The 10,594-nt window shown below is 42.3% G+C and overlaps 1 protein-coding gene across 1 annotated transcript in view; it reads left to right on the top strand.

The window, feature by feature from the left end:
- LOC110308537 overlaps positions 1 to 10,594 on the top strand; it is a 58,243-nt gene that overhangs the window by 25,528 nt on the left and 22,121 nt on the right. The window contains 4 exon segments of the mRNA XM_029468233.1: positions 1,340 to 1,950; positions 1,953 to 2,084; positions 2,087 to 2,579; positions 4,177 to 4,259. Of these exon segments, the coding sequence (XP_029324093.1) occupies positions 1,340 to 1,950; positions 1,953 to 2,084; positions 2,087 to 2,579; positions 4,177 to 4,259 (1,319 nt within the window).

Here is a 10,594-nt window from a genome sequence, read left to right as displayed (position 1 = left end):
CCAATTCTAAGAAGGGGCACAGTGTCCACACTTTGGTCTTCATTCTTCTTGAGTTTCATGCGTTTAGCAAATTGTATCTTATATCTTGTATCTTATATACCAGAAGTATCTTGTATCTTATATACCAGAAGTCTTAAGATCCTGTGGCTGGTGTTATGGGTAGTTGGCGAGTGTCATTCGACCCTTTGCCCTAGCTACCCCGGTGCTGTTCTGACTGGAAGAGGCTTGTGGCCCTACTCAGGCCGGATTTCTGCTTCCGCAACCAAAGCAGTCTCAGTTCCCGCGTGATTGGACTGGAGCAGAAGCTGTGTTCCACTCACCAGAAGTCTCAAGATCCTGTGGCGGGTGTCGTGGGTAGCTGGCGGGTGTCAGCCGACCCTGTGCTCTAGCTATCCCGGTGCTGGTCAGACCCTAAGAGGCCTGTGGCCCTACTCAGGCCGGATTTCTGCCCCCCAACCTAAGTAGTCTCAGGTCCCGCGTGATTGGACTGGAGCAGAAGCTGTGTTCCACTCACCAGAAGTCTCAAAACCCTGTGGCGGGTGTCGTGGGTAGCTGGCGGGTGTCAGCCAACCCTGCGCTCTAGCTACCCTGGTGCTGGTCAGGCCGGAAGTGCGCCTTCTCATTCTTTAAGGAATGGGCAGGAATGTTGGCCTGGTGGGCAGTGGTCCTCCTGGGTTGTGGCTTTTGTATGGCTATTGTGTCGACTCAAACTTAAGCACGCTCATTATAAGGCAATGGTCTACCAAGCATTGATGGCGATTAAAGATGGCACATCTTCCAATGTTTAACTGGCCTCTTTAAAAAATTAAGAATTCAGGTCATCTAGCAGTTGTAGTCACAAAGATCCACGGTATCCAGTGACGGGCAACTTTCCTTATGCACAGACCAACCTAAGACATGGGGCCTGGAGGTGATAGGGTACCCCTATGACGGGTAAGGCTGTGACATGAAAGGATCGACCTAAGACAGTAGCCATGGCCGATGGACAGACTTGCCCAGACCTAGTCCAGCATCATATTATTAAACAAAAAAGGGGGAGATGTAGGCAGCCGATGCCTAAAAGATGGCGCTGGTTTCCTGTACATCGTGGCTGTAAACAACACCACTGCGCAGGCGCTAGCCCAAATCTGGCGCCAACCCCTCCAGAGCGGGTGCATGCAAATTAAGGTGTCGGCAGACTGACCAATCCCAGGAGGACACCAAGCTTTTCCCTGTACTGGGGTGTATATAAGTAGTCTTCCCTGGGTTCCCAGGATTCCCATAGCATTGAGGCATTCCTGCAATAAAGCTGTTGAGAAGAATCCGACCGTGTTGCGTTTTCCTTGCCAGACGAGGTAGGTGCAACAGAAAAACCCTACAAGTGTGAGGTATGTGGCAAAGCCTTCCATTATAAATCAAGACTTTCCAACCATAAGAAAATCCATTCAGGAGAGAAACCATACAAGTGTGAAGTATGTGGGAAGGCCTTCCGCATTTTATCACTACTTTCTAAGAACAAGATAATTCATACAGAAGAGAATCCTTACAAGTGTGAAGTATGTGGCAAGGCTTTCGATTATCCCTCAAGACTTTCTACCCATGCAAAAATGCATACAGGAAAGAAACCATACAAGTGTGAAGTATGTGAAAAGGCTTTCCATTCTCTGTCATCACTTTCAAAACACAAGATAATTCATACAGAAGAAAAACCCTACAAGTCTAACGTATGTGGCCAGGCGTTACATGTTCCATTCAAACTTTCTCATCACAAAATAATTCAGACAAGAGAAAAACCCTACAAGTGTAAAGTATGTGGCAAGGCCTTCTGCATTCCATTATTACTTTCTAAACATAAGAGAATTCATACAGGAGAGAATCCCTATAACAGTCAAGTATATAACAAGGCCTTCATTTATCCTTCAAGACTTTCTAAGCATAAGAAAATTCGTACAAAAGAGAAACCATACAAGTGTTAATATGTGGAAAGTCCTTTCTCTTCCCATCATTACTACTAATACACAAGGGAATGCATCCTGGAGAAAAACCCTACAAGTGTGAGTATTGTGGCAAGGCCTTCCATTAACTATCACTACTTTCTAAACACAAGCGATTCATATAGGAGAAAAACAATACCAGTGTGAAGTGTGTGGCAAGGACTTCCAAGTTTCATCATCACTATCTAAACACAGGATAATTCATACAGGAGAGAAGCCATACAAGTGTGAAGTGTGTGGGAAGGCCTTCCACTTTTCATCATCACTATCTAAACACAAGAGAATTCACACAGGAAAGAAACCCTACAAGTGTGAAGAATGTGGCAAGGCCTTCCATTTTCCATCAATACTTTCTAAACACAAGGTAATTCATACAGGAAATAAACCCTACAAGTGTGAAGTATGTGGCAAAGCCTTCCATTATCCCTCACAACTTTCAAAGCATAAGAAAATTCATGGGGCTGGAGACATGGCTCAGCAATTAAGAGAACTGGCTGCACTTTCAATTGTGCTGTCCTGGGTTCAAGTCCCCGCAACCACATGCTGGCTCACAATCATGTATGATGGAATCTGTTTCCGTATTCTGGTATGCAGGGGTACATGCAGGTAGAGCACTCATGTACATAAAATAAATGAGTTATTTAAAAAATTGATGGTATGTTGCCTGGTGCCCTCTGTCTACTGCCCCTTGATACCTGGTAAAGTCATACATCAACAGGTTGCTATGTAAACAAAGATAAGCCCCCAGCCCACAGGAACAAAGTCCTGATGCCCTTTTGCTGACATGTAATCTTTCTGTTAATGTTTAAATAAGCCAATAGTGTGTCACTATGCTGAATTCCACACCCTAAGCTCCTTACCCCATAAAAACCCCTAGCTTTTAAGCCTCGTGGCCGACATCCATTATCTCCTGTGTGGGATGCATGTCCGTCTGGAGCTCCGTTATTAAACGTCCTCATGTAATTACATTAAGAGATGATCCTTCGAGATTTTTTGGGTGCACGCCGAATTGGGAATTGGGTGGAGGTTTCCCCACTAGGTCTAACAAAAGCAGCACCTTCCATCAAACTGAGCTCTACATCAGCTCCTGCCTCCAGGATTCTGCCCTGTGTGAGTTCCTGTCCTGACTTCCTTTGGTGATGAACAGCAATGTGGAAGTGTAAGCTGAATAATCCATTTACTCTCCAACTTGCTTCTTGGTCATGATATTTTGTGCAAGAATATAAACACTGAGTAAGACATTGACTAAAGGCTTGATGTAAATCACCTGCATTGTATTTACTTATGTCCATTGTATCTCTACTCTTTGCAAGTCTTTTATCATTAAGTTGTGTTGAATCTTGTCAAAGGTTTTTTTTTTTTTTGGTGTGAAATGAGATGATCATGTGGTTTCAAATTTGTTTATATGGTACATTACACTAACTGATTTTTTTTTTAATCTGGAAACTTCCCTTCATGTCTGGGAGGAAGCCTACTTGGTCATGTTGTATAACATCTTTGATGTGTTCCTAGATTGCCTTTGAAAGAACTTTATTGAGTATTTTTTTTTTGCATCTATGTTTATATTGGTAATCTACAATTCTATTTCTTCATTGACTCTCTGTGTGGTTTGGGTATCAGGGTTACTGTAGCTTCATAAAATGAGTTTGGAAAAGTTTTATCTATTTCTATTGTTGTGGAATAATTAAGGATTATTGGCCTTAGCTGTTCTTTGAAAATCTATTTTTGTTCAGGAGAGAGTTGTTTAGTTTCCCTTTAGACTTAAGAGTTTCTTTTGAACCGGGTGTGATGGTTCACGCCTTTGATCCCAGCACTGGGAGGCAGAGGCAGTTGAACCTCTGAGTTTGAGGCCAGCCTTTTCTACAGAATTCCAGGACAGCCAGGGCTACACACATAAACCCTGTCTCATAAAACTAAACAAAACAAACAAACAAAAAACCGAAAGAAAAGAAAGGAAAGAGTTTCTTTCTTTTATTGAAATTCAGGTCTAATCCATGGTGGTCTGAAAAGAATTAGTGTATTATTTCAATTTCTTTGTGCCTAGAAAGAGTTGCTTTGTGACGAACTATGTACTCAAATTGGGAGAAAGTTCCATGGGAGCTGAAAAGAAGGTATATGCTTTCGGTTTGGGGCGAAAGGTTCTGTAGATAGCCTCCAGGTCGATTTGTTTTCATTTTGTCAGTTATGGTGTTTTTGTTTTTAGCTTTTGGCTGGATAACCTGACAATTGGTGAGAATGGGGTATTGAACTCTCCAAAGAGGTTAGGGCCAATGTGGTATTATGCAGGTAATGTTTCTCTTACAGACATGAGTGTTCTTGCATTTGTGATGTGGATGTTAAGAATTGAAATATCATCTTTGTGGATCTTGCCTTTGATGAGTTTAAACTGTTCCTCCCTATTTGGTTAATTTGTTTTTGATTAATTTTGGTTTGAATTCTATTTTGGACATGTGAGAATAGCTACACCAGCTTACATCTGAGGTCCATTTGCTTGGAAAATATTTTTATAAAACATTTCTCTGAGGTGATAGCTGAAGTTTAAGTGTATTTCTTATAGGTCACAGGATGGTCTTTTTGCCTTGCATCCATTCAGTCAGTCTACGTCTTTTTATTGAAAACATAGTCTTGTCTATTTCCTGAGGAACTGATTCTAATCTTTAGTGGTTTGATTATTGTGTGACAAGGAGACAGTGCTAGTTTGAACATGCTTGGTCCATGGGAAGTGGTACTGTTAGGAGGTATGGCCTCATATGAGGTATATATAGTCTTGCTACAGGAAGCATGTCAGGAGGTGGGGCTTTGATATCTCATATATATGGTCGAGTCTGGCCAGTTTGATCCGGAGTCTCTTCCTTGCTGTATCCAGAAGACAGACCCCTTCTGCTGCCTGCAGAAAAAATGTAGACCTCTCATTTCTGCCTAAACCTTACCATGCTTTCTACCATGATGATATTGAACTGACTCTCTGAAAATGTAAGCCAGTTCCAATTAAATGTTTTCTTTCATAAGGGCTTATCCCTGACTAGCTTACAAGTAAACTAGGCTCAGACTCGAGGTTATTTCATCAGGCTTTGACAACTACTGGACTTCAACCTCTAATTTACTCTTCTTCTAACTGCTTTCTTTGCTACCTTCCCAGTGGTGTACTTCAGGTACTTGATGTTTCTCCCAGCATTGTACACCCCCCATGGCAGCTCATCCTCTTCCCCCATTCTTCCTCCTTTTCCTTCTCTCTCTTTTCCACCCCATACCAGGTAACTCAAATGCCACCTACCTCTAGTCCTTCCAGTAATAGGCTGTGCCCAATTTGATTTAACTAATAGTTTTCAATCAAGGAACAAGGTTTGCACAACAGAACCTTTTAAATGTAAGAGGTCCATGGTAAGCTTAGACCTTCGAATTTAGAATTTAGTATTACAATACATATCAACACACCAAACCTCAACACATACACATATTGGAAAACTAACTTTGCTCAGAAATGTTAATTCCTTGTGGTTTCTGACAATGCCCTTCACTGTAGCCTTCAGGGGGAGGACAGACCACTCATGACCTCATTGTAAAAGATATGCCAATCAAACGTCCAGGTGAATGTACTGCTTGTTGACTCTAGTTTTTCTAAGTTGAGGAATCTGTTCTGATCCCTAGGCAAACACACTCCCTAGAGATGAATTGGATAGGGAGTTCGCACAGTCTCTGCGCTGAAACAGCTTGCTTTTGAATTATTGTGCCTCAGGGAAGTATGAAGTCTTTTCTGTAATGCCATTTGTAGCTTTAACTCAAGCATGAACTACACAGGAATAAACCTTCCCACAAAGAGATGGAATTCTCAATACTCCAAGTTTCCAGTCTAACTTCTTTAATACATCGACCTCATTTTACAGTGATATGAACATATTTCTGATTCCTTTGTATTCCAGGAGGAACTATCTCAGTGTTCTGCTTAGGAAAAGTGAGGGAAGTGCAAGGCAGTACCAGTAATACTACCAGTAATGTTTAAGTATTATCAAATGTGAATGATGACAGGATCAGTGGAGACAGGAAAGTCAATAAGAAACATCAAACCAAACATAGAGGGAAATTGAAGAGCCAGTACACAGACCACTGTGATCCTAGGAACTCTGCCCCTCCTCTTGGGAGAGATTCACAGGAGGAAAGCAAGTGCTCAGAAAACACTTGGTCATGACTCACTTTGATTTCTAATTCTGTCTTAAGTACCTAGGATGGTTTCGATAGCATCTTGAAGAGATAATGCCCACTCCTACATTATCTTCCTTTTTCATATTTTAAGTAAACCATGAAAGCATGAATTTTCCACTCGGTAGTAAGATTCTAATAATTACATATGTGGTTTTATAAAAAGCAAATACAAACAAACAAACAAACAAAGATCCGTGGTTTAAACTCACAATGTTTTAGCAGAGATAACAAGGAAATGAGATAAACATTACTGTGAAACTCAGCTCACAGGCTAACATCGCGTGCTGTGACCAAAGACTTTTTTAAAAGCCCAATTTCCTTGTGGCTGCCCAAGTGCTGCAGCCTGGTTCTTTCCAACTTCAGCTGCCCACAGATGGGCTGCAAGTAAGGCAATGCACATGATCTCTTCTGTTGGTCCTTAGAAGTCTTTCCAACTGACTTGTGGGAAATGTAGTTCCGTCCCTTGTGACGTCATCAGAAAGGGCCCTTGGAATCGTGCTTTCTTATTCTTTCTTCAAACTTCACTCCTCAAATGTATGCAGTTGTCCTGCTCAGCGCTGCATCTGGATTTCTGAGATGGAGGTTGGTGCAGGGAGCAGCGCCATCTTTAAGGTTTGAGGGGCTGTGCAGGGTGGCAGGTAGGGCACGGAGGGAGCTGGCTCTTGCTTGTTGTGAGGCAAGAAGCTGCTGACCTGGAGATGCTGTGCTGACCTAAGTTGGGCCGTGTTTTCTGAGCACTTGCTTTCCTCCTGTGAATCTCTCCCAAGAGGAGGGGCAGAGTTCCTAGGATCACAGTGGTCTGTGTACTGGCTCTTCAATTTCCCTCTATGTTTGGTTTGATGTTTCTTATTGACTTTCCTGTCTCCACTGATCCTGTCATCATTCACATTTGATAATACTTAAACATTACTGGTAGCTGCCTTGCACTTCCCTCACTTTTCCTAAAAACCTGGGCACAGGTTTGAAGGGGAGACGGTTGAAAACAACGGGATGGCAAGGGCAGGCTGGGTGTGCTGACTGCCTGTTCCTGAGATGCTGACGGGAGCGCACTCATCATTACCTAACTGGCCTGTTCTCACGTGACTGTAGTCATATTATCAGGACATACAGAGCACTTGGACATCCAGCACCCTCTGTATGTTATGTCCAGGAGACTACTCCTGGTTTGAGCTCAAACAGCTTCCTAAAGTTACTAGTGTCCAAGGAGCAAGAATTCTGTGAGGGATGGCAAACTTGTGTGGGATGTTAGTTCCTGTTCCTTAGGAATGAATTGTTAGACTCATGGATGCCCTGATTCAAATAAGATTTTCTAATAGACACCTTTGTGACCTGAATGCGACAACACATGACTATAAAACCACAAAATAATCTTGTAGTTGGTATGAACCAGTGTTTGCACAATCCAAATAAATAGGATTTTACACTAAATATTAAACATCACTAGACAATAATACCTCAACAGTTCTGAGTATGTGTTGTGTCCAAAATTTGGACTCCTTTTCAGACGTGAAAGACGACTTGGTGTGATAAGAGATCGCAGGATGGGGCTGGAAAGTCTGAAAGGAAAGGGGGAAATGGCTCTGCTCATCTGCCAGGCTCTGTGCATTGCTCTGTAATCTGCCAGGATCTGTACTTTGCTCTCTAATCTGCCAGACTCTGTACATTGTTGTCTCTTCACGTGCTTTTCTTCTATGTGTTCAAGTTATCAGCAGTGTCTGAACTCTCTTAAATTTTCCTTTGTCCCTCTGTGACATTTAGGTTTACTGACACACCCTTAATAGTTTTAGAAAGAATTCTCCAAGTTTTTCAACTGTATTTGAAAAGCTGTAAAATAGGACTGGAGAGATGGCTCAGTGGTTAAGAGCACTGGCTGTTCTTCCAGAGGTCATGAGTTTAATTCCCAGCAACCACTTGGTGGCTCCTGACCATCTCTAATTGGATCTGATGTTCTCTTCTGATGTGTCAGCAAAAGAATGCTCATATACATAAATAAATAAGTAAATAAATATATAAATAAATACTTGGGGTCTTGTGATTTACACATAGTAGGTTTATGTTCATGCAAAAGTGCACATTTCTCCTCTTGAAGGGTTAAGAGAATAGATTAGTCCAGAGCTATTTGAGTAGCCATGATCTGAGAACATAGATATAGTTTAAACCAAATTCCATACTCCAACATGGAATCAGTTTCATGATTGTATAGAACAAATAATGTCATTGACCAAGGAAAGTTTAAAATACATTTGTTTGAGTCTGAAATAGGCATGTACTCTGAGACATTGGAGATATTTTCAATGTCTAAGATACCATCTGATGAGATTTTAGCTTTTGGATTGATAGAAGCTCATGTTCTGCCTAGTCAGTGGATTCTGGGAGGTTTTTATCTATTGTCACAAGCTGTGTGCTCCACTACAGAGTGAGGCAAGGACTGACTGTCCCTGAAGGTAAAACCAGCCCAAGGTAAGACAGCTAACCCTGAACCTGCAGAATTCCAGGCTCTGCTCCTCAGTGAACTTCCACTTGGCCATCAGACTCTGCACCCACAGACTCCTCACAAGAGTTTTACATTCACAGAATACACACAGGTTTTTTTTTTTTTTGTGTGTGTGTGTGTGTGTGTGTGTGTGTGTGTGTTTCAGGATTTCTCCTCCATAGCCCGTCCCCCTATCTCAGGTGATCTTGCTTATATTATCACTCTTCAATCAAACCAAGTGTTTGTGAGCCAGAGCTGGAGCCTGACTTACAGCATTCAACTCTCCTGGGAGGAAGTATGGGCTTCAGACAACCTTGTCCTATCTACTGGAATTTTCAATGAGTTTGCAACCATATCTAGAATAAACATTTCCTAGTTAATGATGCTAATCAGTAGCAAAAATATAACAGCATATGAAGTCAGAAATCACATGCTACCTTGTACACCAAAACACATTCCTTACAACATAGAGAGGGTACAGCAGGGTGCTCATATATAACCTTACAGGCTCCAAATAGTCGTATATTTTGTATTAATCAACCCTATGATAGGAAAGTGAGCTAAAGCCTATTGTGTGATTCATCTCTGTGTTTTGGGGAGGAGTCAGGGATCCTGGAGTTCAAAGTCATCCTCTCCTTCATAGCCAACTCAGGGGAGCCTAAGCTACATGAGACCCCTTGTTTTTAAAAGACTTTTAAAGCATACTGCATTGGGTGTAGTAATTACTTCTGTTGCTCTCAGTTCTGAGCACCAGTGACCTGACAGGAATCCATCCACTTGATATCTTCCTAATCCTAAAACCTTACCAATCTAGTAGTTCACTAGCATCCTTTTGTTAATGACTTGTGTTGAAGATCAGGATCCTGCTTACATTTACTGTGCAAGGGGCTAGGGTGGGGCATTCTTTCTGCCTTGCTTGACTACCAGGGAATGTTAGCTTTCTTTGTGTTCTGACTGTTCTCTGTTATTTTCTGTCCTGACCCCATGGGGCTGTCTGACTTTACCTGAAAGTTTTCAGAATATCTAACTCTGCCAATAGAAAATGACACCCATAAGCCGGGCGTGGTGGCGCACGCCTTTAATCTCAATACTCGGGAGGCAAAGGCAGGCGGATTTCTGAGTTCGAGGCCAGCCTGGTCTACAGAGTGAGTGCCAGGACAGCCAGGGCTACACAGAGAAACCCTGTCTCAAAAAAACAAAAAAACAAAAAAAAAAAAAAAAGAAAATGATACCCGAATCTACCACTGTCTGTGGCATGTGGTATCACAGCCATCCAGTCAGTAATCTGTCAACGTGGGGTTCCTTCCTCTTCCTCAGGGAGGAGTCCAGTCTCCTATGCTTGCAGTCCTGCCCTTTTCCTCGAGGCTCTTTTCATTTCATCCTAATGTTACCGTGAGCGATGGTATGAATGATCGACTCAGTGATTTTAACACTCAGGCAGGAACCCTGTCATGTTAGACATGTCGTTCTGGGAAGCTCTGAAGGGTCCTGTGTTGGGTGATGTCATTCAGTTCCTGGTCTGGGCTGTGTGCATGTCAAGAGGCCATGAAAAGAATGCAGAATCCTCATTTGTACTGATTTTGATGGTCATCAAAAGAAGAAACGAATATACCCGAGGAGCACAGGTTGTTGTCATTTTCTACCTTTAAAATATGTCTGTCAGTGAGTACAAGGACACTTTTCTTTCTGCTTTCTTTTCGTTTTTTTTTTTTTTTTAATTTTTTCTTAGGTATTTTCCTCATTTACATTTCCAATGCCATCCCAAAAGTCCCCCACACCCTCCCACCCTCTCCCATACACACCCACTCCCACTTTTCAGCCCTGGCGTTCCCCTGTACCAGGGCATATAAAGTTTGCAAGTCCAATGGGCCTCTCTTTCCAGTGATGGCCGACTAGGCCATCTTTTGATACACGCAGCTAGAGTCAAGAGCTCTGGGGATCTGGTTAG

This window comes from Mus caroli, chromosome 13 (genome assembly GCF_900094665.2).
Source record: "Mus caroli chromosome 13, CAROLI_EIJ_v1.1, whole genome shotgun sequence".
Classification (NCBI taxonomy): domain Eukaryota; kingdom Metazoa; phylum Chordata; class Mammalia; order Rodentia; family Muridae; genus Mus; species Mus caroli.
This window is presented reverse-complemented; position numbering and strand designations above follow the sequence as displayed.